Consider the following 23,451-nt stretch of genomic DNA (forward strand, 5'->3'; position numbering starts at 1 on the left):
TGGTCAACGTAGAAAATTAATAAAATGAAGGAAAGACAAACGGCTCACGTGGCAAATTTTCTGAAGTGTGATTTGTAAAGTTCACAGGTTTGGGAATGTGTGTTCGAGTCTATTTACATTGTTTTATTAACGGGTTTGTGTACTTGGAAAATTAAAAGTCGTTTTGGGAATAACCCTATATATTTAAAAGTAAAAAATATTGCAATTTTAAGTATTATAATTTTTAATAAAAATTATAATTTAATTCTTGGATTTTTATTTTAAGTCGGAGTAGACTTCAGTTGATTATAAGTCCAGGAGAAGAGTGTAGGGATTTTCGAGATATTTCTTAAATTGGTTGGAGAATCGAGCCATGGTGACGCCGTCGATGACGCGGTGGTCGGCAGACCAGCTCGCTGTGAGGATGTGAGCCTTCACCACGTTGCCTGCAGAGTCGAATCTTGGCAGCACCTGGACAGAAATGAGACTGAGTAGTAATTGAGGCTATTATATCCAGGGGTCATTTAGTCTTTGTGTCGATATCATTTCTAGTAAGTAAGTATAATTTGATGCCTTATTGTGCTGAAAGGATAAACCAATACGGAGCGACGGAGAGTTTCGAGTACTTTTAAGACCTTATATATTCGAAATAGCGCGTATTTAGATTTTTTCGTGGTTACGGAGACAGCGATGCGACGTCAAAGAATAACAATAGCCGGAAAAACAAACGAATAACTTTTTTACTTAATTTAAATATTTAAAATGAATTTGAATTATAAAAATGTTGAACTTTAAAATAACCAGTATTCGAACAACAATATCAAAGACCTATAGGTATTATGGGTAAAGCCTGTCGTATGGTGGACGGGTTTTTGATATTTTTTTTAAATTAGGAGTTATATAAAGTCCAGAAATTGGAACCTACAAAATAACATGATGTGTTGGAGCAATTAATTAAAGTCTTTACACACATTTGATATTTCGATGTGATAACAATAGCTTCGTTTCGTGTCTCTCGATTGTGCGATAGTATGGCGTGACGTCGCGTCTGTCAACTTGTAACGAATATTGGCTTTCACATTTGCCTCGTATTACTAATTGATATATCTGATAAGAACTGGGGGCCTAAAAAGGCTACATTCTTGCAATCATCTAAAAAGCAATATTGCTATTTGACATTTGCGCATTTAAAAGTAAGTGCGCGTCAACAAATGTCAAATAGCAATATTGCTGTTTTAGATGAAATGATTCAACGGCTTCATGGTTATCTGATCCCACATAAAAATCGTCCCGCGGGCTGAATGACCCCTTTCGATTTTTTGCGTGGGTGAGTGGACTTGACTCAACCCGCGGGCTCAGACGACTACTACATTCAACCAAAGGGTCTACTCGGCCCACAGATTTATAATAGTTAAACTTGTAAAAATATGAACAATGCCCACTGGGCACTGTTCACTAAACGCAAACTGCCTAAAGGTCAATTAAAATGTATGTACGAGGTTATTAAACATTTATTAAAATTAAAAAAATATACATATCTCTTCTTGTAAATTAAATTAGTTTCACTGTGTACACCTACAACGTGTATCAAATAAGTAAAGAAAATAGGAAAGGCTCAAATACCTACATCCTTAACTGTTCAACGCACAACTCTAGAAGTGACTACCAGTACTGTATCTAAATTTGCAGCATCGAAAGACCTGTACTAACTTTACAGCACTCGAAAAACCGCGTAATTCTCGTACTTTTTGGGTATTCTCAACTTAAGCCCGCGGGCTAAGTAAACCCTTTAGCGATAGAGAGTGGTCAACTGAACCCGCGGGCTAAGTAAACCCTTTAGTGGTAGAGAGTGGTCGACTGAACCCGCGGGCTAAGTAAACCCTTTAGCGATAGAGAGTGGTCAACTGAACCCGCGGGCTCAGTTGTCCAGACAGGTGGAACGACTCACCCTCGCAAAAAATTGAAAGGGGTCATTCAGCCCGCGGGACGATTTTTATGTGGGATCAGATGACCATGAAGGGGATTCAACGTGGCGTTTTAAAGATAGGTACTAACGCGAATATTCGCACATTTCTTGACATTTTACATTCGTAAGTATTCGCAAAATGTATATACCTACCTATGTATATGTATGTATGTGTGTACCTACCTATTTCTTAATTTATATGAAACTGTTTGTTCTTACCTGTATTTTTCCCAAGGCTCCAATTGATACTTGTGGTGGGAAAATTACAGGTTTGGTGTAGGTTCCACCCACCTGTAATTGACAAATTATCATTTTAGTACAATTGCTAAATCGAGGAAGCCATTGGGCTTCCTCGATTTTGATTGAGAAAAGCAAAAGTGATATTTTGCAGCAAGGAAATCATATTCAACGTAATGATTTGTTAATCATAAACTTAACTTGATCAAAACTTGACTTAATCAGTCTAATTAATTTAAAATAACAATAAGAGTAATGGTTCAATACGAGTATCTCAATTACTTACTATGCCAATATTCGATATGGTGAAAGTGCCACCAGTGAGGTCGTTCAATCCTAGTTGGCCCTTTGAACCCTTTTCTTGGAGTGAGTTCAGATCTCGGGCAATTTCCAAAATAGTTTTATTCTGAACATTCTGTGAAACAAGTCGGAAGTTTTATTTGACAAATGCATAACTGTTTATATTATTATAAAATGATATTTTATTATTCAAAAAAAATATTTTGTTACCTTAATTACAGGAACCACTAGACCGTTGGGTGTGTCCATAGCAACGCCTATGTTGTGGCTTGCTTTGTAGATGATATTTTCGCAAGCACTGTCGAGGCTGCTGTTGAGGGTCGGGTGTGCTGCTAGACTGAGAGATGCAGCTTTGATGATTAACGGCATGTATGTCAGTTTCACTCCTCGCTCTTGCGCCATGGTCTTCAGGATCTCTCGGGATTCTACTAATTTCGTGACGTCATACTCATCGCTGAACACGAAATGAGGTATTTTCTGTAAAAATATTTTTGTAGTTTTACTGATGGTTATTTATAATAGGGGGCAATCTTCTTCTTTTTCGTCGTTCACTCACTGCTGAGGATCGCGCCCACAGGTTATGGTTTTCGACTCGGTACGGCTATATGCTGCGTGGACCGCCCTCTGTATGCTGCCGCCCACCGTCTTCTTCATGATGTCAATAGGGGGCAATAGTAAGACTATAATATATTAAGACTTCAGTACTTTAAATTAACATACCTAGTCAGTCTTCTTCTATCGTGTGGGTTGTGAGTACCAATGTTGTAATAGGTGGATCACAGGGAAGTACAAAAGATTTAATTGTTGTGCAATTTGTAAAGTAATAATGTTTATCTACTTTTTGTGAATAATACTTTTGTACTTCATTATACAAAAGATAATAATTATATTGAGAATATAATATTTTGCGAATGTAATGTTTTGCGAATGTAATATTTTGAGAATGAAGGATCAACCCTGGTGTTAGGGTTACTATAGAGCCGCCAAGGCCCATGACATGGGACCGGGACCAACGGCTTAACATGCCACCCGAAGCACGGAACATCTTACTTTCGGACAATCAAATGTCCTAGCCAAACTAGGGAACCCAGGACCTTCGGATCGTGAGCCCAACGCTCAACTATTGGACCACGGAGGTCGCCACCTAGTCAATATTAAGTCATAGATGTTTCGATGAAACAAAAATTCTTATCGTTCAACTGCTGTTAATAGTCTCATGCACTTTTAATAAAAGTTTCTTTATCTTACCATTGCTTCCGTCATAGATTTAACCATAGCTCTGGTAAATCCACTAATAGGAACGACTTTGTCTTCAAATAAAACTTCTATTTTTGCTTGAGCCTGTGTTACTGGTATTGACACAGCTTGCACGGTGGTAATGTCTGGTATTTCATTAGACTTCTCCGACGTTATATTTAGGTGGGATAACAGATCTTCTTTCATGACTCTACCATTTTTTCCGGTCGCTTTCACTGTGCTTAGGTCTACCTTAAAATATAAAGGTTATTATTTTTACTTAGGTACATGGACATTTAAATATTTTTTACTTTAATTGAATACAGTCATAATGCTATGCGTTTACTTTGTTAAACAAATCAACGGGTTTTTGTCAGTAAGTATGTGAATATTTTAACTCACTTTATATTGTGCAGCAATTCTTCTAACAGATGGTGTAGTCAGTATTTTTACTCTAGAAGTTGTATCGTTTGTAGATTTGGGGACCTCTTTGCTTTGTTCTTCTTTGTCAGATTCAGATGAAGATCCTGAAATCGGAAAAGTCGATTGAATTTTCACTAGTCTAACCTTCAGGTTGGCGCATTTCTAACTTTTTAATATCGTTTTATTATGGTTCACTATGATTTTTGTTTGAATATCTATCCAATCTCTATGTTATCTAACATTGAATGCTAAATACAATATTTTTTTTTGTTTGAGAAAGGAATTCTGACTTGGACGGAATTCGAACTTACGTAATTCTCTCGAGCAGGGACTGGAAGAGTTACATCTACTTCACAGGGTCTTTATGAGTAACAAATAAATATAACACGTGAAAAACTGCTGTTGCTCTTACCTTCATCGTCCCCGTCGGTCTCGATGTCCACCAAAGGTTGTCCGACCAGCGCAGTCTTGTTGACATCATGGTACAGTTTGGTGACTACTCCATCGTATCGGCTGGTGATCGTCACAGCTGCTTTGTCGCTCTGCACCTCGCAGATGTTGTCGAATTGCTGCACCTTGTCACCGACCTTCACGAACCTAGAATTTGTGTTTCAAAGGCGTTTACTTTCGTGTGTCTACCGATTCCCTAAATATTGTGATATATCCAGAATTCTGGGCTCATCATCCTCCTCCCTTATCCCCCTCTCAGTGCGGTCGGTACAACGAGTAATCCTGTTCCATTCATTTCGGGAACTCCGGACTATATCACAATATGATATAAAATAAAATTTTGTTATAATTTTGACGATAGCGTCGTATTTCTTAGCGTTAAGTCTGATAGTTTTTGTTTGTTATGACTCCAATAAATCTCTTTCAATCTCATAAAAGTTCTCTAGTTTTTTAATATGTCTTAGATTCGGTTGTGATCATTTCGCCTAGGCCTTTACTCTTCTTCCTTCCATTCACCTACGTTATTTATTCCATATCATCTATACGTTAGATATGGAGAGTAGAATTATTTGAAATAACTCTTTACCTATGTAGTATAGATAAAATAACTTCAAGAGATTGTTTTTCGAACATCAGTGCGCGACTCTAAAAGTAGGTACTTATGTAATTAATTCCATCAAAGAACTTGGTTATATATAATATTATTAAAGGCTTTTTATTCTTACCATTCTTTAATCACCACTTCTCGGATACCCTCGCCGATATCAGAAAGCTTGAATGCGACGGTTTTGTAATCAACAGGAGTAGTATGGAAGTGTCTTCTTCTAAAATGATTTTCTCGTATGAGGGATTGCTCTGTGGTACTATATCGAGAACTATAACTGTCCTGGAATAATAATGTATATTGTTAAGTTAAAATAGCTCAGATTAGTCTTTGGTTTGTCCTGTACATATTTCATGACTATAAAGATATAAGTATATTTGTGTTCTCTATCCTTTTGCATTACAAAATATGTCAGTAATTAAAATAAGTTGAGTTATGATTAATTTAGTCGTCATTGGCGTTGTTTATCAGTTATATAACACACATAACACATAATATAATCTCACGACTATGTTCCAATTGGGGTAGTCAGATGTACACCATCGCAAGATGAACTGAGTATCTACACCTCACCGAGCTTTCTATTAGACCAAAGTGGTAGGGTGTGAGCCGTATCGCCATCTATAATCAGTCAATCTTAACAGTTCTAATTTTTGCTTAACATTTTAACCAGGCGTTTGACTGGATCAACCGGTTATTTCAACGCTATACGGGAGTCTTACCTAACCGCAACCACTGGTTACATGTGCAACAAATTGGTAATACTAGTCAAAGTGTGTTTACCATTCATATGGATTTTGCTAACTTATTCAGAAGATTATAGGTTCAGAAGATAAAATTAGTCATAATCATCTCTTTGAAATAATATATATTTATTACCTAATAGATATTATTATTCAAGGCCATGCAAGGTTGACGAAAGTGAAATCAGCGCAAGTAATTACATATCTTGTTTTGATTACGTGTGACTTGTTATTTGTTCTGATAAGATTATGTTAGGTATTTCATTACGTCTTATCTTATTGCTATGTCTTCGGTTTTGGGGGTCTGTTTACCTTGATATCTAATTTGTACATGTCTCCTTGATACCTAATTTTCATATTTTAAAGTGAACTTCGAGTGTTTTTTTTATATTGCTACTTGATAATGCACAGTTTAAAGAAACATGTTTAACTAAAGTTGAAGGTCTCATTGTAGATTCGAAACATTACTAAATTAAAATACGTATTATTAAAACACTTACACATTGCATTAACACACACAAGTTGCGACATTTTTCAATGTTCCTTATGTTATTCACTATACACCTTCTCATTAGAAATGCCATGGCGAGTTTTTTCCTTAACAATACTATTTTTAAAGTCTTTTAATTTAATACGTTTGTATGTAAACTGTTTTTTTATTGAGACATGGTGCAGAGGAGTGTCTCGGGTCGTGGACGCCGGCAACTAAATGTTATCGCACGTTATCAGACTGACGAGCCGATTACCATTTCAAATTCACAATTAAACATTTTAGTAGTAGGGTAAACACTGCCATTATAGTCAAGATTATAAGAAATGTTAGGTTTGACTTATACTTGCTCATACTTTTATTATAAATTCTGTTTTGGGAATTACATAGTGGGTCTAATTGTATGTAATAATTCAATTAAACATGATTAACTTGATTTTAAATTTTATAGTTAAAAAAGATTGCGATTATTCAGATCGATACAAATGTAAAATAAAATATTATCAACTAAAAGTAAATATTTATCAATACATGTCGCACATCTAGTTCTTAAAAGTCATAAATGTCAAAAAATCTGAAATTGAGTTAACTTAGTAATTAACGTAGATATGGCAAAACAAAAATCGTTAAAGCGCTCTACTGTAAAATTTTAAAAATTACATTTATGACCTTAAAGAACTAGATGTGCGATGTATTGATTGTGTTTAGTAAAAGAAATGTAGAAACGTTTTGTTATAAGGTCAACAACGGGCACGTTTACCCTTTTAAGTCTGATGCCAGTAGTTCTAGCTAAGGTCAACTTTTGTTTTAGTTTCATTATCATTTATCGCTAACGCAGTAAACGTCAAGCCATTATCATAATAATATTATAATATTGCTCCTCCAAGTTTTCAATACAATCCTGAGTTAGGGCAACGTCGTAAATAAAACCCTGTCGTAAGCAATTGTTTTATTAAAGACATAATAAACATGTTAATAAAGTGAATAAATACAATAATATATAATCGATAACGGTTATGTCATGCATGACGAGACGCGGGGCAACCCATAACCAGAGTAACATCAGATTGCGAGTACATACATGATATTCCAACCGACGACTATTCTAAAATAGCTAACGTGTATCACAGAGGCGCTCTGTCAAGTGTTGCTACGTCATTGTTTTAGTAGACAGCTCGTGGACACTATTTATTACGCACTTGAGAAAAAAAATGCATACAAATATCAGTATTTTGCTTAACATCGAACGTTCATTATACTTAAAGTGAAACTTATTTGTCTAAAACAATGTCTGTGCATACTATTAACTCGCGCCTTTCACGATTCTATGCATACGCCATTATCACATCATAACTGTCTATACACGTATCTAAGTAAGTATATTGAAGAATATACATCATTTACATTTTAATTGACTTCAAAATAAACATAATGTGCTTATAGATTTTATTTTCCCATAACGATTTGTTTATTTTGAAGTCCTTTCCTTAGTGGGATATTCAGACATTTGATTTGTACATTAGACAGTTCCTTAGATAAAGTTGTAAGAGCATAGAACGTGTTTCTATTTTAACTAAGCCAAGATATTGCTCCCATTTTTGTACATAGCTGAAGATAGATTAATGCAGCTCTAGTAACATCATTAGTAACAGAATAACGTAAATATACTTTCTTATGTTTTGTAGGGCCTTGCTTGCGTTTTTATTTTCGATCATTTGGATAATTACGTGTAAAAAACCCTTAAAGCAATATTTGTTTGCGAATAGAGATTAGTTAATGAAAAAATTACAACACTTTACTATGAAATCAGGGTGATGAATATATTGGAAGACGTAACAGAAGTAGTTTGAAATTAACTGAAGTACCTACCTAGATTACGGATTACGCAGTCAAGGAAGGAAGCAGATATATGCGTTTGGAGTTCGGAGCTTGTTCAAGGTATTATATCCTAAGGTGGTTTCAATTCCTGCTATGGCATCAATTTTCTGTACTTAGTTATTATTCAGTAGTCGTCAAATATACGTGACGCCCAATCTGTATTAACTTATTCGAATACACAAAATACAAAAAGCGTTTGAATGAGAAGTATACGTAGTACGTGTAAAGTTGTTAATTAATGTTATGTTTACACCTTATCAATTTATAATTTCAAGTCTAGTTGTTATTAAGTTATCAAAATTTCACTAGCCTTTTACAATGTTATTTTATTAGGTACACCATATAAGAGCAAGGCCAACATTTTTGTAGTTATTATTATACGACTTCAACACAGAGAGTAGTGCCTGACTACCTCCAAAGTTAAAGTCAATTCATGCACAAATATGTAAAATTGCTCATAAACATTTTTATAAGAATTTTTATTCTTTTTCTTTAATTTGTTAAATATTAATAACACTTCTCTCTTTGTCGTTAATGAATTGATAACAAAGCCGTAATATTTCAATCATGGTAAATGAGATCATTAAAACTGAAAGATAATGGTTTGTAATCTACAGCTTCAAAACACTTTAGCCCATCGAGACATTTTCACTACATCATTAGAGAAGTAACTAACGAGACGAGACAAGACGAAGAACGATATGTATTCGCAAGAGATACCGTACAATTTGGATAAAATGTTGTATAGTGTACAACGAGTAACGGCCTATATATTTTAATCTTTTCCTTAGAAAGGCTTAATTCGTTTTAAACTTGGTTTTTGGGCCGCGGTTTGTTATCTCTGCATTGTACGCCATCTACAAGAGCCGACGACGTCGCTCGACAAGGTTTAGGTACAATAAATACGAACACTACTTGCTCATCTAGTCAAACACCGTACAGTAACGAAGCGACAACATCAACTAAACACCGACGTGAATTTATTATTATGCTGATGTGAAATGACACCTAAGTAATTAGGAAGAGCTACGACCGCGCGCGGCACGGTCACCTTTCTTAGTAGATAACATAACATAAACTGCCTATATACGTCCCACTGCTGGGCACAGGCCTCCCCTCAATCAACCGGAGGGGGTATGGAGCATACTCCACCACGCCCCAACACACAGCGCGTCCGCATCTTAGTAGATACATTTACTAAAAGCACAGCTCTTAGCACTTATATGAACTTGTGAGAAATATTTTCAAATGTGCAATTTCGAACATTAAGTAGTTTTAAAAGAATTTCTTATATTTATTATTGTGCCGTTATTTTTTTATGTAGACTGAGTCTGTTTGTATAGACATACTTTTCATAATGTTGCGCTGTCCTGATTACTCTACCTTATTAATAAAATAGCATATCTAATGACACACTCGCATGGTGTTTCAATTAGCGCACTGCTTATTTAAGACCCAACGTTCGTTGTTCTAATTGTTTTTTGACTCACGTGTTCAGCAAATACATAGCTTTTAATGAAGATTTCGAAATTAATTTCAGTTTAGTAATGGTAGGAATAGTAAGTAACGTAAGTAAGAAGGCGACAGAATAACATGTGGAATTGAAATTTGTGAAATAAGCAACAGCTCGGAGCGAAAGTTTCGATGGAAGAGTTTTTAGTCTTTTAAGATTACTTATAGTTCAGGCGTTCGTGTCAATAAAGAATCTGTGTATAATACATGACAGGAAAGCGAGTTAATAAATGTAAAAGTATTTGACTGCATTTCAGGAGTATAGAGACCCTAGGATTCAACATGATCATTAGATATTTCTTAGGACAAAGAGCACGAAAATAGGTACATTCTTTACTGAACAAATATATCGAATATAATTCCTCGCAGTAACTTTAATATTTTTTATCACGAATTTAACACATCTTAATATTAGTAAACAATTATATTAACATTAAAATACTTTTAGAATTCCACATTTTGGATTATATCAATTGCTAAAAAAATTATGATTACAATTCCATATCCTATCAGTGTTTCCGGTTTTATTGGAATTTTCGCTCAATTCGTGTTACCTATAGGTGAGCACTTTGTACGACTGTTGTTGTCGGGTGCTCGAGCGCTATGATTGCAACGTAACATGCGGTAGTATATTATATACCTAGTTAACTCTACATCCTCTCACAATAATTACAATTTATTAGTTCGACACTTTCAGTTTGTAAGCAACGAACTCACTTTGTCACTATAACGCACAGTTATGTGGTTTGCACTGCCACTATTGAACGGCCTGTCTCACACGGAAAATTCTCGAGCGAACGAGAAAGCTGAATCTAGATATAGAAGTAATTAACAGGTACTTTTATAACAGGAAGCTCTCTTTTTCTAATGATTAGTAAAAATAAACTGTAGAATAGGTTGTCTTCTTGTCGCTCTTTCAACGTTTTTTACGTTACTGAAGCACATTCGTTCACTGTATTCGATTAGAAGTTATCACAAGCGAAGACATTGTAGAGTTTGCGTGTAGGAAGACAATCTATTCCGTGTTAGAAGTCAGTTGTGTGAGGCATGATCGTTCGCTCATGTAGTGGTCAGGGGGAGCGCAGGGGCGAGGCGGTGGCGACGGGGGAGGCGGGGGAGAGGGCGCGCGGCGCGACCAGCGGCACCAGCTCGGGCTGGGGCCGCGGCCCGCGTCACACGGCGGGCTCCGGCGTCGTTGGGGCCTCCGCGAACTTGACCTCGCGACCGCGCCGGAACGAGGTGGCGCGGCGCGGCGGGCTGCGGCGCAGCGCGGGCGGCTGCAGGCTGGCCGACGACGCCTGCTGCAGCAGCCGCGGCGGCTGCGTCATGCTCCGTGAGAACGGAGACTGGCGCAGGAACTGACGCGCCGTCACGGGCGCCCAGTACGACGTCGCTGTAACACGCAAAATTTACATTGAGTTACTTAGTATGCCTAAACAATGGCCCTGTTTCATAATTTCATAACTTAGCCAGAACTCATCCGGTTCTACCGTTTGCCCACACGTTTTTAAGTGGCTATAAGATAATGTAACAACAAACCAAAACAGACTCTTGGTTTCGGTTCTTATGAGTGAACTTTCTCTGAGCTTTTGTTCATATTCAATGAACTTAAGTATTTCACAAATATCACAAATTATGGTTAATATCACAATTCATTTAACATTTTTACGCGGCTGTATATATAATTATAATTGCACAAAGACCTGAGGAGCGTGTAGGTATAGGCAGCAACTTTATGGAGCGAGTTTCACGAAAAGCTCTTTAATTAGGACATTTTGTTGTAAATGTACTTTGAATGGCAAATGGCGAGATATATAGCTAAAAGCCGACAAGTTAAACAACATCATTTCGAGCTCAGCTCTTACTAAATTGTTGTCCAGAGAACTTGACTCAGCAGCTACTCGGATCGATGATATCCCCACCAGGAGTAGTAGAAGGTAGAAGCATGTTTCTTTCCTGCTTAGTACAAGTCCAATTTATAGTGTCATCAATTAAAAAAAAAAAGATTGTATTTGTATATTGTATAGAGGAACAGTACACGTCGCGGTAAAAAAATGCAAATCTCTTGGTCCTCTGAAACTTTCTCACCCGACTAGGCATCTGACAATCGTTTGTAGATTTACAAATTACAAATTGGAAGGGAAGGAGGAACATGGGTCTCGGCGAGCTGGAGCTCATCTAAGTTTTTACTATGGAAGGAAAAAATTACGGGAAAACTGAAAACGTTTTCTCCATTCTTGGATGAACTGGCGAGGATTTTGTATTGTTTGGACGTCTGTTGGGTTAACTAGTACTAGAATACTAGTACTAGTACGAAAATACGTACCTTTATGTGTGGAGGCGCGAGCTCGCCAAGCGACGCTGCGCAGGCGACCGCGGGTGCCCTCATGCACTGCGTCGACGCTGGCCGACCGCGTCAGGTGGCTCGGCAGCGCGTCTCGGTCGTTGCCCGCGCCTGCGCCCAAACCCTCGCTTACTGAGTACAATTTGTGCGTTATATCCTTGCCTGAAACCAACCGATGACACTTATTAATTTACCGATATATGCAGATTAAAAATTAAAATTGCAGAGTTTTGTACGTTAGGCTGCTACTACCAAAATGACACATGTAAAGGACAATCTGAAGGGTGGAGCAGAAGTGTTCTTATGTATGCACCCATCCGGCGCAGCGTAGCGGAAGCCCATTTGGAAGAAGGCATGACCTTAAGCAATGATTTTCGAATTCATGTTTGCATCATAAATGAGTATCATATGCTCAGCGGTCAAGAAAAACATCGCGAAGAAATCTACATTCCTGAGAAATGCGAGAAATCTCCCTTTGCGGGCTAAGGTCAGATATTTAGTCACTCGTTTATGTAATAAATCCGGGCCTGAAAATGTTCAGGTTTGGTAAGCGGACCCCGTGTGAAAACGGGATAACGCTTGGGATGATTCGCTTCCAATACCACCAGTGTTATAATGTGGAAAAAGTAAGTATTTAGCTACATTTGAATATTATTAGTAAGTAGATAGATATTACTTAATAGATGATGACACCGAATTTATCGTTTCTACTATGAAACCAACTAACGTTTCCAATTACAGCACTATGTATTGATTAGCATTAAAACTGTACATATACTGTTACATAAGTATTACTATGTATGAGCTGGAATATCGCTGTAGCCATATATTCCATAGTGCCGACGTACCTATCACTACGGAATGCAATTGGAAAACGCGTCGAGGGTTGTTTGAGAATGATTTAACTTTCAAATTAGCTTCTCTAGTAATACCATTCTCTCTAAACATTGAATTGTTGATGTCATCAGCGTGCATTGTATGTTTTAAAATATAGCGATAAAATAATAGCACTTAGTTTAGTATCTAAATTAAAAAAGGGTACTTATGTAAGTAATTAAAAATCCAAGTTAGTAACCTAAGAGAGAAATAAAACCATATTATATCCCACACACATTAATACCGACACATTTGGATTTTTTTTACCCATCTTGTCTTCTTATCGTGTGGGTTATGAGGTGGAATACCAGCCAAAGGCGCCTGACATGGGTCATGTAACGATTACTCACTTACATCAGTAAAAGGTAACCGGGACCAACGGTTTAACGTGCCTTCCGAAGCACGGATCATCTTACTTTCGGACAATCAGGTGATCAGCCTGTAATGTCTTAACCAAACTATGAAGTGATTTTTGTGATATGTCCCCACCGAGATTCGAACCCGGGGCCTCCGGATCGAGAGTCCAACGCTCAACCACTGGACTACAGAGACCCGTCAAATAAAAAGTTGAATTCGTAATCCAATAATTACGTTCAGATATCTAATCTACACAATTTTATACTGTACAAATACATTTTTTGAGCGGTGCTTGCTTGTGTTTCTGGCAAGCTCTTTTCATATTTCACATAATATCAGGAAACGCGTCGACGTGGAAATTTGTGACCATACATCATTTTGTACATGCAATCAACGTTGTCAGTCCATAGATTCGTTATATTTGCATACGTACTGTGTGTATTGACACCTAAATTTACATATTCGATGATTCAGAAGATAATATAAGCAAATTTGCTTATATTATCTTCTGAATCATCCATTTTACCAGTAATTACTGGTAAAAATAGAAATTACATACATGATTGCTTTTGCTTCGACCATTCAATCATCCATTTTACCAGTAATTACTGGTAAAAATAGAAATTACATACATGATTGCTTTTGCTTCGACTAACGTATATTTCACATAAGTTGTTTTACTAAATTATTTATTCAATTGTAAGTTACTCTATACGTAACTTTGGTGGAGCAGGATTTTCTAGTACTATTTACGAGTAAGAGCCTCATAGAGCATTCAAGTCGATCAATAACAAATATGTATTATTACATGCGCAATAATATAAGAGGCACTTTCAAAAACATTTTCTTTTACATGATACAGAATTTATATTACTATTTATAGTACATAAACACCCTATATTCGCCCCACTGCTGGGCACAGGCCTCCCTTCAATCAACCGGAGGGGGTATGGAGCATACTCCACCACGCTGCTCCAATGCAGGTTTGTGGAGGTGTTTTTACGGCTATTAGCTGGGACCAACAGTTTAACGTGTCCGCCGAAGCACGGAATCATCTTACTTTTTTGGAAAATCAGGTGATTCAAGCCTGAAAAGTCCATACCAAACAAAGGACAGTCTCACAAAGTAATTTCGACAATGTCCCCATTGGGAATCGAACCCGGACCTCCAGATCGTGAGTCTAACGCTCTAACCACTAGACCACGGAGGCTGTTTATAGCAGAGGCTGTTTACTATTTATAGTACCTACTTACATTAAAGGAATAACACAACGAGAACACATTAAGTACTTACTTGTAATGGTTTTATTTCTAAGTATATGTTTTTGTGCAATAAAGATTTAAGTTCTGATCGATTGATATTCATTTCTTTTAATTACTTAGCGAATGGAAAATTGGAGAACGAAATAAGTTAACTGTTGAGCTGCAGCGCATTGTCGACAAAGTCATTAGACAAATTATATTTCGGTTCGCAAATTCACAAGAATTAATTGGCAGAGGCGGGTATTAGTTAGAGCACGTACCTACTAATTTGAAGTGGTATGCAATCAAATGCGCTCACTTTATACCGCGAGTACAATGAAAATGATAAGTAATCAATTACAGTGCTTGTCTATACTTATAATAAATCTGTAGAGAGGTCAATTCTGTACATTAAATATTTTTTCAAAATAACTATCAGGGGGTGATAAGTGGTCGATACTGATGCCAAAAATGCAATCAGTAAAATTTTTGTCTGTCTGTCTGTCTGTCTGTCTGTCTGTCTGTCTGTATGTTCCTTATAGAAACAAAAACTACTGGACGGATTTTAATGAAACTTGGTACAATTATTCTTCACACTCCTGGACAGGTTATAGTATACTTTTCATCACGCTACAATCAATAGGAGCAGAGTAGTGAAGGGAAATCCTTTTGTATGAAAAATCTAAACCACTCAAGTTAGACGTTTGAAATTTGGCATGCAGGTACCTTAGATACCGTAGAGGTGCACTAAGAAAGGAATTCCCGAAATTCCTACGGGAACGGGAATTAACGGGAAAATCCTTTTGTATGAAAAATCTAAACCACTCAAGTTAGACGTTTGAAATTTGGCATGCAGGTACCTTAGATACCGTAGAGGTACACTAAGAAAGGAATTCCCGAAATCCCCACGGGAACGGGAATTAGCGGGAAAATCCTTTTTTATGAAAAATCTAAACCACTCAAGTTAGACGTTTGAAATTTGTCATGCAGGTACCTTAGGTACCGTGAAGGTGCACTAAGAAAGGAATTCCCGAAATTCTCACGGGAACGGGAATTAACGGGAAAATCCTTTTGTATGAAAAATCTAAACCATTCAAGTTAGATGTTTGAAATTTGGCTCGCAGGTACCTTAGATACTGTAGAGGTGTACTAAGAAAGGAATTCCCGAAATTCCCACGGGAACGGGAATTAGCGGGAAAATCCTTTTGTATGAAAAATCTAAACCACTCAAGTTAGACGTTTGAAATTTGGCATGCAGGTACCATAGGTACCTTTTTTTTTTTTTTTTTTTTTTTTTTTTTTTTTTTTTTTTTTTTTTTTTTTTTTTTTGACGTGACTTATTGTAGATTTGCCGCAGATGGCATTAACTACTTGGCCGGACAAATGGGGAGCGCTGAAGGCTCTCACCCGGTACAACGTTTAAGACAACAGGCCTGAGGGTGCCCAGTTGGGCGCGAACCTCGGCTCAGGGCGTCGTCTGAGAGGAAAAATATTTGAAAGAATTAATCGACCCTAGTGGGTCGATAGCGATAAGCGCTGAATGAGGGAAATCGTCGACCACGCCGGCGGGGTCGGTATCGGGGTCCTGAAGTGTTTGGTGTCGCGAGCTGATTGGCTGCCTCTATGGCTAGAGTAATCGGGTCGTCGGGATCGTATATTACGTCCTACCATAGGTACCGTAGAGGTGCACTAAGAAAGGAATTCCTAAAATTCTCACGGGAACAAGAATTAGCGGGAAAATCCTTTTGTATGAAAAATCTAAACCACTCAAGTTAGACGTTTGAAATTTGGCATGCAGATACCTTAAGTACCGTAGAGGTGCACTAAGAAAGGAATTCCCGAAATTCCCACGAGAACGGGAATTAACGGGAAAATCCTTTTGTATGAAAAATCTAAACCAATCAAGTTAGACGTTTGAAATTTGTCATGCAGGTACCTTGGGTACCGTGGAGGTACACTAAGAAAGGAATTCCCGAAATTCTCACGGGAACGGGAATTAACGGGAAAATCCTTTTGTATGAAAAATCTAAACCATTCAAGTTAGATGTTTGAAATTTGGCTCGCAGGTACCTTAGATACCGTAGAGGTGCACTAAGAAAGGAATTCCCGAAATTCCCACGGGAACGGGAATTAGCGGGAAAATCCTTTTGTATGAAAAATCTAAACCACTCAAGTTAGACGTTTGAAATTTGGCATGCAGGTACTTTAGTAAACTTAAAGCTTAGTTGCAACAGGATATTGCAAAATTCCCACGGAAACGGGAGTAAGCGGGAAAAAAACATTTGTATGAAAAAATCTAAACCGCGTAAGATAGATGTTTTAAATTCAATTCAATTAAATTATTTATTGCATTCCATGTAGTACAATGGGGTGTTACATAGGCATAGGAACTAAAACATGGACCCTGTAGGGCACAGCAACGTTGAAGGGAAGAGAGGAAGTGTGTATTAAAATTAAAACTCAATGATCAATCAATTTAAAAAAAATCAATTCAATCAATTGATTCAATCTAGCATGCATGCATACCTTAGTAAATATAAAGTTTATTTTTGGCTGTATTTTGAAAAATGGGAGGTTTTGGGAAAAAAATTGTATGAAAAAATCTAACCTGCATAAGTATGCACTCCCACACACACAAAGATCTCTCTCTTATATAAGACGCCACGCGGACGAAGTCGCGGGCAAAAGCTAGTTCGTAAATAAGATAATTACATAAAAATTTCACTGTAATTTTAACTAGATACATTTTTTACTTAATTGAAGATTCAATTCCATTAATTGAAACTGTACATTGTTTTATGGAAAAAGAGTAGGATGTTTTAATTTAAAATTTACTTTCAAAACTACATTGAAGGCGGAAAAAATAAAGATAATGCCTTTGTGGTGCAATCGATTCCTATGTAGTTGGCAGGTAATTAATTACGTCTGAAAAATAACGTCCCTATTGTTAGTAATGTTCATTATGATAATTTTACTAGACCGGCTATGGCTTATATTACTTATATACTTAATCAAGATAACATAACACAATATCACGTCTAACCCCGAAGGAAACATTTCTTTCGCTACTTCGTCAGCAGCTACTTAGTCATCTTTTTTATTAATTACCTATAAGTCATTCTTAAATTATCATATCTAAGTCCTTATTTTTTTTATCTTCTCGTCGATAAAAGGTTCTTCTGTAAGTAACCTAACGTAATGTAGCGAAAGAAATGTTAAGTTATCGTATCTAAAGCCTTATCTAGTTATTTTTATATACTCGTCGATAAAATGTTAGACAGCTATCGGTAAGTAACCTAACGTGAAGTAGAGAAGGAAAGAATTTCTACTTTGATCCGAGTGAGGTTCCATGTCGCGCATGTCCGCGTAATGGATCCGACGGAGGCCCCGTGTGTCAGACACGAGTGTCTCCCTGAGGGTCAACTTTTTGTAATGACCCTGCCTTAAAGCTTGAACACAGAGCCAGGAAAACAAACGAGAGCGCGGAATTTCGTTGGCGGTTTCATACAAAATCCTGCGCCCTGCGTTTTCCCGCCATTTGAGCATTGTGCATCAAGTATTACAGTAGAGAAATTTGATTTTTGATTTGATTACTAAAGAAAGATAGATCCAAAAATGACGAATTAGAAAAACGTAGTAATAAGTCCGACAATTTGCGACGTTTTCCTATGACGCCACAGCATGCATTTTCATACAAATTCCCATAATTACTTAGACAGATTTTTTTCACGCCTACGCAATTTCCATAGTAATTACGTATTTTGACTTTTAGTAAAAAGTAACTGGTTTAACTAGTTGGAAAATAGCCTATTGTTATAAAAAGGATGCCTATTCACCTATGATGATTAAAATGATTAGGTATCTAGATGATGATGAATCTTTACCCATTAAAAAAGGGGTAGTGCAAGCTGACATATTATTTCGTAATAAGTACCCCTAAATTATGATTAAACTGGTTCATAAAGACTATCAAGTGAGGCTATAAAACATTTTAAAGAGGTTTGAAATAACAGCACTTAGAGAAATAGCGTATTTCTTTCCGGTTCTGTAGAGCGTTTAAACGTCTATTTGAATTTAATCTCTTTGAATTGCTAATCTCGTACTATTGTAGGTCCATTATAAACATTAGCTGGGGAGTACAATAGGGGCGAAGTGCTACGTCATCGGGGTACAATCTACAGAACAAGTGGCAGCCTTTCGACCAGTTCGTTCAACATTATTTTCGCTTTTTATAGGGAATATTTTCAACAAATACTCGGGAAAATTGCGACGCTTTCATCGCTCCAACAGAATTTGTAGCAATACAAGTTGATAACTGTGGAAGTTTATTTTTGAAATGTTTTGGGTTTAGTTAGAGCTTTTATTTATTCATAGTTTCCAGGTAGGTACGAGAATAAACGTACACCATACCACGCTTTGATAGATCGTCTTCATTATTTGGGCTTACTCACGGCTTACTTATTCGTGAAGGGTGAAATGATTGAGAAGGTTTATCAATCTAGGAAATGTAGGTAAGTAAGTCTCATCATCATCATCATCATCAGCCGTATGACGCCCACTGCTGGGCATAGGCCTCCCCCAAGGATCTCCACGACGATCGGTCCTGCGCTGCCCGCATCCAGCGGCTTCCCGCGACCTTCACCAGATCGTCGGTCCACCTTGTAGCGGGCCTACCCACTGAGCGTCGTCCGACACGTGGTCGCCACTCCAGAACCTTTCCGCCCCATCGGCCATCGGTTCTCCTCGCTATGTGTCCTGCCCACTGCCACTTCAGCTTTGCAATTCTCCGAGCTATGTCGGTGACTTTAGTTCTCCTGCGGATCTCCTCATTTCTGATTCGATCCAGCAGGGAAATACCGAGCATAGCTCTCTCCATTGCCCGCTGAGCGACACCGTAAGTCTAGTAAGTATAATAGTGTACTTATTGTTATTAAATGTGGATTAGATCCATAATACCGACAACTAACATAACTTATAAAAATACTTGAAATCGGTTCGGGGAGCGTACGTAATACTTAGTAAGAGCTTTTAAAATTGAATCATTTGCTATGAATTTATAGTAGCACTACTGCACCGCTTCTATAAATAACGGTAGTGCCTTCAAATTCGTAATGCTTGTTCGAAACCAGCGTCGTATAATTTTAACTCTAATAAGACAAATAATTTGGAGTAATTAAGTAAACTACTCCTAAATTTAAGTAAAGATTACCTAAATTTAATAATAACGGCCTCTGTGGTCAAGTTGTTTGAGCGTTGAATCCACGATCCGGAGGTTCCGGGTTCAAATCCCGGTGGGGACATATCACAAAAAAAAAATTGTGATCCCTAGTTTGGTTAGGACATTACAGGCTGATCACCTGATTGTGCGAAAGTAAGATGATCCGTGCTTCGGAAGGCACGTTAAGCCGTTGGTCCCGGGTACTTACTGATGTAAGTAGTCGTTACATGAACCATGTCAGGGGCATTTGGCATCTCAATAATAACCCTGAGACCAGAGCTGATGGGGTTGGTATTCCACCTCACAACCCACAGAAGACAGAAGAAAAACCTAAATGTAATGTATTGCAACTTTCAGAAGACTTTGTGAAGAATTGCAGCTTTGCTATTCACATCGTTGCTTATTATTGTAAGAAAATCGCCACACTTTGTTTTTTTTATAGTAATATACTTACAATGTATTATGGTCGCCGGGTCACCGACTGATTACCTATTTCAAGGATTAGAGTTCAATGTCAGCGTACCGATCAACGCACTCTGATGCCGGTTTCAAGGATAAATAAGTTGTAGAGCTCAATTCAATGACATACTTACATCAGGATCAGAACAAAAGTTAGATGTTTTCTTAAGCGTCTGGTTGGATTTCGTGAGCCTTAGAGGGTACTGACCTATAAGGCAGTCTAGCACGACCTTGAGAGCGGGGCGATGCCGCAGCACTCGTTCCAGGCGCATGCGCGGCCAACAGATGCACGTGCACACTTCTTCTGCGATCACCGTCACCTGAACAAAATATACAGGGTGTTAGTGACATCGTAACGAATACTCAGGGGGATGATTCAGACCATGATTCTGAGTTAATATCAAGTGGAATTTTTCGTCGCAAAATTCATGATTTTGTTTATTTTTTTTTAAATTATTTTCAATTCTATACTTTTGCGATGAAAAATTCCACTTGATAATAACTCAGAATAATCAGCTGAATAATCACTTACACCCCACACAAGTACATACGGTAGCCATACAAGTAGGTATGGGTGTTAGTGACATCGTAACGAATACTGAGGGGGATGGTTCAGACCATGATTCTGAGTTGATATCAAGTGGAATTTTCAGTCTGAATATTCCTGAAATTTTTTGTGTATTTTTTAATTATTTTCAAGTCCATACATTTGCGACGGAAAATTTCACTTGATATCATCTCAGAATCATGGCCTCAACCATCTCTCAAAGTTTTCGTTACGATGTCGCTAACACCCTGTATATATCATAATTACATAAACATAAACAGCTTATATACGTCCCATTGCTGGGCACAGGCCTTCAATCAAGCGGAGGGGGTACGGAGCATATTCCATCGCGCTGCTCCACTGCGGAGACATATCATAAGCTCACGATTATAGCTCAGCCAGGGGTACATCGCAAGATGAACTAAGTACCCACGCCTTACCGAGTTTTCTGTTAGGTGGTGAGCCGTATCGCCGTCTATAATGGCCGAGCCAACTGTGTTAGTGAAAACTGCACTTAAGATAATACCAAAAAGATGTGGCAAAGGACAAACCATGCAGAAATATATTTTTTATGTATGTCAACAAATTTCATATGAAATAAAATATAAAAAAGTTACAACAGGTGGCCTTATGGCTGTACTAATTTCTTCCGGGCTACCTTTAATTAAGTACCTTACTTTATGGTTCATAATAACATACATACAGCTAATATCCCCGTTGCATCGTCGCACAACTTGTTTTTAGTGGCATAATAAAATTGGTTACATAACCCTTTTATAAATATTTCTAGTCTGTGCATTTTCCACACAAACAATAACAACTGTGACGTAAATGTGTTTTCCCTTCCTTCACAAAAACAATTGTAGATTCCTGCTTTTGTTACTTATTTGCTTGGTCTTGTTTTGGCAAGGAAATCGGACGACGCTTTTCCGTAATGACGAATACTTTACTTATTGAATATTTTTCCTCCAATTACTATTTTGCGTATGTCAAATATATTACGAGTATGTTCAGTGATGTGTAGTAAAAAGGCGCAATTGTTATGTAAAAAGAGCTTTATTACCTAGCCTTTAGGCAAATAGGATCTGTTATGGCTTGCTATTCTGTCTTTATTTCATGTTTCTTACTTCTAATTTCTAAACCTTGGCCGCTATAATAATCGCCCTAAAAAATATATTAACAAATAATTGGACTATGAAATGAGCACACCGCTCCTACGCGCATGCGCGAACGAAGAAGATACTGAGTCGGCGCGTCAGAGTGCGCAGCCATCTTCCGCAAATATCTGTGAACATGGTGTGTGTATAAAACTATAAACTATCTTTAAAATTATACTAAACAACTAAAACACTAAACTAATTATCTTAAAACTATAACTAACCCGGCCGGGCACTAACAAACTAATAAAATACTAATAATACATAGAATTAAACCGAGGAGACCAGTGAGCAGCGGCGGCCGAGGTAAGTCTTAATCTTATTCTTTTTCTTTACACCTTTTACTTTGAAGCGGGCCAGGGCAGTTCTCTCCCCACGTCTATTCTTTATTTTAATTTACAAACTCATTTTTCTATAAAATTCCATTCCAATTGGCCTCTGGCTTACGCAGCACGACAGAACGTCCGTTCAAGCCACGCCATTTTTAAGTGGTCCTAATCGAGCGCGAATTTCCTATGGATACTGGGTTCAATTTCAATAGAAAACTCCAGTTTACAGTGTATTGTCTTTCTAACCTAATTCTCTCTCTATTTACATTCATACTTTTGTAATAAAACATTCAATAACTCATTTTTACGAAACTTCTGTGCTTGGATAAAACATTTAAACTTGGTAGGGTTATATCAGTAATTACCTACCTACGCGTGTGGATATTATTATTACATATTACTATTCGAATCTTGACTTAATATCAATACCTACTATAACCATGGACGATAATTCTAAATTAAACCTTCTTGTAATTAGACGTGAATATATATTCCGTGATATTCAAATATTGTTTGATTTGTCGCAACAAGTAGCTACAGATCCATCAAAGGTCAATGCCTTCAAAAGTCGTTACAAACGTGTAGAATCAATTCGTCAGGAATATTTAAATGTCGTTCATGATATTCATACATTAATGCTTACTATAAATCCGAAAGAGGTTATTGATATGAAAACGGTGGAAGCGTTCGACACTCTTTACTACGCCGTCGAAGCCGCGGCAGATCAGCTGATGCCGTAACCACGGGAGCGAGTCGCTGACCGTGCGTTGGGCGAGTCCACTGCGAATTCAGCCGCGAAATTCAAACCTATTGCGCAGGTCAGATTGCCGAAAATTGAACTGCCTAAGTACGATGGGAATATTGAACATTGGCAGACTTTTTATGATACATTTTTGTCACTTGTACATGAAAATGAGAACATAAGTACAATCGAGAAATTTCATTATTTGATTTCTTGTCTTTCTGGCTCCGCTTTATCGGTTGCAAAGGGCGTTCCAGTCACTGTTAACAATTATCAAATTGTATTCGACGCTCTCGTTGAACGTTTTCAAAACAAACGCATTTTAGCCGCGAACTATTTGGATAAAATATGTAACCATGCACC

The 23,451-nt window shown here is 37.5% G+C and overlaps 2 protein-coding genes and 1 non-coding gene across 3 annotated transcripts in view; all 3 read right to left on the reverse strand.

Moving 5' to 3' along the window:
• Positions 1–199: 199 nt before the first annotated feature.
• Positions 200–6,662, reverse strand: LOC126366738 (lipoamide acyltransferase component of branched-chain alpha-keto acid dehydrogenase complex, mitochondrial). Its single transcript, XM_050009972.1, has 9 exons — positions 6,439–6,662; positions 5,317–5,477; positions 4,554–4,738; positions 4,121–4,245; positions 3,731–3,970; positions 2,693–2,959; positions 2,469–2,597; positions 2,165–2,236; positions 200–450 (listed from the first exon to the last, which is right to left on the reverse strand). Exons 1-9 carry the CDS (start codon positions 6,520–6,522, stop codon positions 286–288), a joined length of 1,428 nt encoding a protein of 475 aa, XP_049865929.1. The 5' UTR covers positions 6,523–6,662; the 3' UTR covers positions 200–285.
• A 4,328-nt stretch (positions 6,663–10,990) lies between these two features.
• The window catches only part of LOC126366940 (blood vessel epicardial substance-like), a 36,283-nt gene continuing 23,822 nt past the window's right edge, over positions 10,991–23,451 (reverse strand). The window contains exons 7-9 of the mRNA XM_050010283.1: positions 20,522–20,633; positions 12,145–12,324; positions 10,991–11,211 (exon numbers count right to left, since the gene is read on the reverse strand). Of these exons, the coding sequence (XP_049866240.1) occupies positions 10,991–11,211; positions 12,145–12,324; positions 20,522–20,633 (513 nt within the window). The remainder of the gene's footprint in view (positions 11,212–12,144; positions 12,325–20,521; positions 20,634–23,451) is intronic.
• On the reverse strand, positions 13,519–13,590 carry Trnae-cuc (transfer RNA glutamic acid (anticodon CUC)). Its single transcript has one exon. It is a non-coding gene; the product is annotated as a tRNA-Glu (tRNA).

Source organism: Pectinophora gossypiella, chromosome 5, assembly GCF_024362695.1.
Source record: "Pectinophora gossypiella chromosome 5, ilPecGoss1.1, whole genome shotgun sequence".
Classification (NCBI taxonomy): Eukaryota; Metazoa; Arthropoda; class Insecta; order Lepidoptera; family Gelechiidae; genus Pectinophora; species Pectinophora gossypiella.